This window comes from Pistacia vera, unplaced genomic scaffold (assembly GCF_008641045.1).
Source record: "Pistacia vera cultivar Batoury unplaced genomic scaffold, PisVer_v2 Contig2, whole genome shotgun sequence".
Lineage (NCBI taxonomy): Eukaryota > Viridiplantae > Streptophyta > Magnoliopsida > Sapindales > Anacardiaceae > Pistacia > Pistacia vera.
In genome coordinates, this window is record NW_022196001.1 from 697,921 (window position 1) to 701,409 (window position 3,489).

General features: G+C 34.9%; 1 protein-coding gene across 1 annotated transcript; it reads right to left on the minus strand.

The window, feature by feature from the left end:
- Positions 1–573: 573 nt before the first annotated feature.
- LOC116128330 lies at positions 574–1,537 on the minus strand. Its single transcript, XM_031414036.1, has one exon. The coding sequence runs from the start codon at positions 1,495–1,497 to the stop codon at positions 574–576; it is 924 nt and encodes a 307-aa protein (XP_031269896.1). The 5' UTR covers positions 1,498–1,537.
- Between the last annotated feature and the right edge of the window lie 1,952 nt (positions 1,538–3,489).

Consider the following 3,489-nt stretch of genomic DNA (forward strand, 5'->3'; position numbering starts at 1 on the left):
TTAAGATCAAGAAATTATGATGAGTCTTTGAAATGAATCCAAATATTTTGACCCTTTATATTCTGTTGTGTTAGCACCTTGTGCAATAGATGATGATGCAATTGGTTCTCCATCTATCTACATGTTTTTATCTGAGATATTTAGATAATTGTTTGCACTAAGATCCTAAACATTAACTTTCAAAGGAATTTTTGTTGCCACTTCCAAAATATTATATGTGGACTTTATCAGATCGTCCCATAGTACAATTTACACGAATATGGCTAACATCATCAACCAAATCTAACAGTTATACATCAGTCACTGAATTGAATTTAGTCCTGTGCCGCTAAAGATATCTCAAACCAACAAATATTATAGCATGCCCTCAATTTGTACAAAAAAGATGAGGAAAAAATTACAACCAATATCAGCTACAAATCAATCAGAATTTGATCCATGTTTATCTATGCTTTTGAAAACTATGCATGAATAGTTTAGGCAAACAATCATAAAGGTTAAAAAACCAAGAAATGCTATGAACAATACGAGTAAAATTAGATATGCATGCACGCACACACACACACGATCTTTCTACAGAAAAATAAAACAATCCAATGAGATTAGAGGATTATCAATGTCTTCCATGGGAATGCACTCACTCTCATGCTGAGCTACTGCTTCTCCCGCTGCAACTTCATCAATTTTAGAACCAATTCTATAAGTGCAAGTATCTCTATTCCTCGAACAAAGCCGCAATCCCATTGAACTATTGTTGCTTGGACTTGCAGGCCTGAAATTTTCTTTTCTTAGAGAAGAACAAACGGAATTTATTGCATTTACCTTTGCTCCAACCACTCGCTTTGAACAACTTTCTTTAGTTGTATTTGTCAAAAATCCCCTGTTACTTTCACCACTAGTAAATCTCCTACTAGGAGATGGTGATCTCAAGGTTCTACTCGGCAAAGAATACGAAGAATTCTGCCTCTCTGGTTCCATACGAAAGCTCTTTTGTCGCGTTAAAGTAGTTGGTGAGCTTGACCGGACTCTCTTTTGTGGTGTAGAACCATTTATCCTTTGTGGGATTGAGTGTTTGATCGGCGTTGGTGCCAGAAATGATTTAGCAGGTGAATCAAACTTTTGAGCATGAACTTTGGAGGTTGCTAAAGAGAGAGCAGCTTCCTTGATGGAATTAATGCGAACTATATGCGGATTCTCCTTGACACAAGACCAAAGAAACTCATTGGAGAAAGATCTATCTTTGGAGCTCAAGACGGAAGATGCAGTTGAGATTGATGAGCATGATTCAGCAGTGTTGCCTGTACTGCAAGTAAAGGAAGAAACAGACGAAGTACAACTGGGAAGTGAAGCAGGAGATGGGGAAATTTTGTTTGAGAGATGAATTGGAGTTGGAATTTTGGGAGCTTGTGAGATGACAAGCTTGTCTTGAACGTGGTTTAATTCTTCTATGGAAATTTTTGATTTCTTGGGTCGAAATTTGCTTATGCAACAACCCATTGTTGTTGAAATTGAATGGAGATGAAGAGGCAAATGAGAAAAGGAGTGTAAGTTAATGAAGATGAGGTAACATTTTTTTTTTTTTACATATATATATATATATATATAGTCTTGGTGTTTGTGTTTGTGTTTGAAAAAAGCTTGCAAAGAAAGATTGGAATTTGCTTTAGTTTTCACCTTTTTCAGATTTTTGAAATTGGGTGCCGGGAATGAATCCGTTGTGCAACGGTTAGGTTGTGGAAATATGGCCCTTTGCTTTACCATTTAATCATGTCTCATAAACTTTATGCTGCTACTGTTAAGTCCACTACCAAATAGAGGCTTGGGCTCTACATTTTGGGCCTATCACCAACCCAGTGGTACATTAGATTTGTTTTTGAAAGCTCAATACAGTGCTCTATGGAATCTAAGATATGAAAGCCAGGAAATTGTAGTATCTAGACATTTAATTGGGCCTGATCCAATGCTGTATTACATAAGACTTTGGTTGGTTAAAAATTATACATGAACAAAACAGAAAAGTTTGATTAGTTGAAGAAAACTATTGTTCTTAATTAACTTAACTGAGCCTGCTTACTGTTGTCTGTTGATGCATAGAGTATTAGGATTTACAGGAGTATTAGTTAATTATTAGTAGGAGGCGGCAAACAATTCAATGAATTGCGAAATCATAACCCTCTAATGATAGTGACTGCATCTTTGAAAATTTGAACAAAAAGAATATGACTTGACCACTCAAAACTGCATATTAGATATCTTCTCGATGATTTCCTAAGATACATTGGACTTACCTAAAGAGTCGAGCACAATTTTCTTCACGATTGTCCCTCTACTGGGCCCGTTTGAGCCAGATATTTTATCTCCTCCAGCATGGTTGGCGCCACCTTGGCTACTGGCCTCACTCATCTTCTCTTCACTTGGTAGCTAAACTAAGACCAGTAAAGATTATAAAATGAAAAATGAAACTAGAGACAAGTTGGTACGTTGAATCGTCCCAGACAGGAGAGCGCTTGAAAAGTGTCACTTCTTGCCGCTATTTCTGGCCCAATTAGTAAAAACTTCGTTGTCATGATATTGAGAGCCTAATTTAGCACGAGGGAAAAATTAACAAATTAGGGGCTTGAACTTGAGCTTGCATCTAGATGCTTTTGAAAGTAAAAAATGAAGTGAATTTGTGAAAACAATAGAGACAGCTCATGGTAATCTCCTGAGGCTTCACTCATTGAAATCTTCCACAATTCATTACTTATGTCACCAAATATGCGTCACCAGATTCTACTGTTGCAGGCCAGACTGTCTAGATACAGAGAACCAGTATATTAATATAATAGATCATGCATCTTTATCCATTGCAATCTTGTGCCCGCCGACCCATCTCTTAAAGTATTCTCTTTGCTTCACTTATTTTAATATTGTTAATAACCCTTTCTAATCATACAACTTCTTTGCTTTAATTAATTTTTTTTTTTTTTTTTTAACTGAGATGTCCAAGTTAATTTACACATACTTTAACTAATCTTTAAAGTCTATTAAATATCTTACAAACCTAATATTCTAAACAAGTCACAAATTTAATAGGTGGTTCTAAGATAATTTGAACCTAAAAAATTAATAAATGAAACAAACCTTTTTTAGCACTATACCAACTTATTTGCTTTAATTTTACTTAATGCAAGAAGCTACATATCCCACAATTGGGCAAGCACACGGCTCTCTTAAAAAACTTTCTTTCTCTTTCTATATAAGATAAAATGTAATACAGCTTGCATCATACAGCTTGATTGATCCAAAAATCTAAATCACGTTTTGAAACTACTGGTGCATATTATAAAATAAATAAATAAAAAATAAACGGTAAACGTAAATCATTTGGGAATCAATCTTTCATCATTTAAAAATGTAAAGAAAAGGATTATATTAAATGAGTTTCAAGTTTCAATCATGTATTATACAGGATTTGAATGAGTGAATCTGAGTAGCCTAAACAACCTA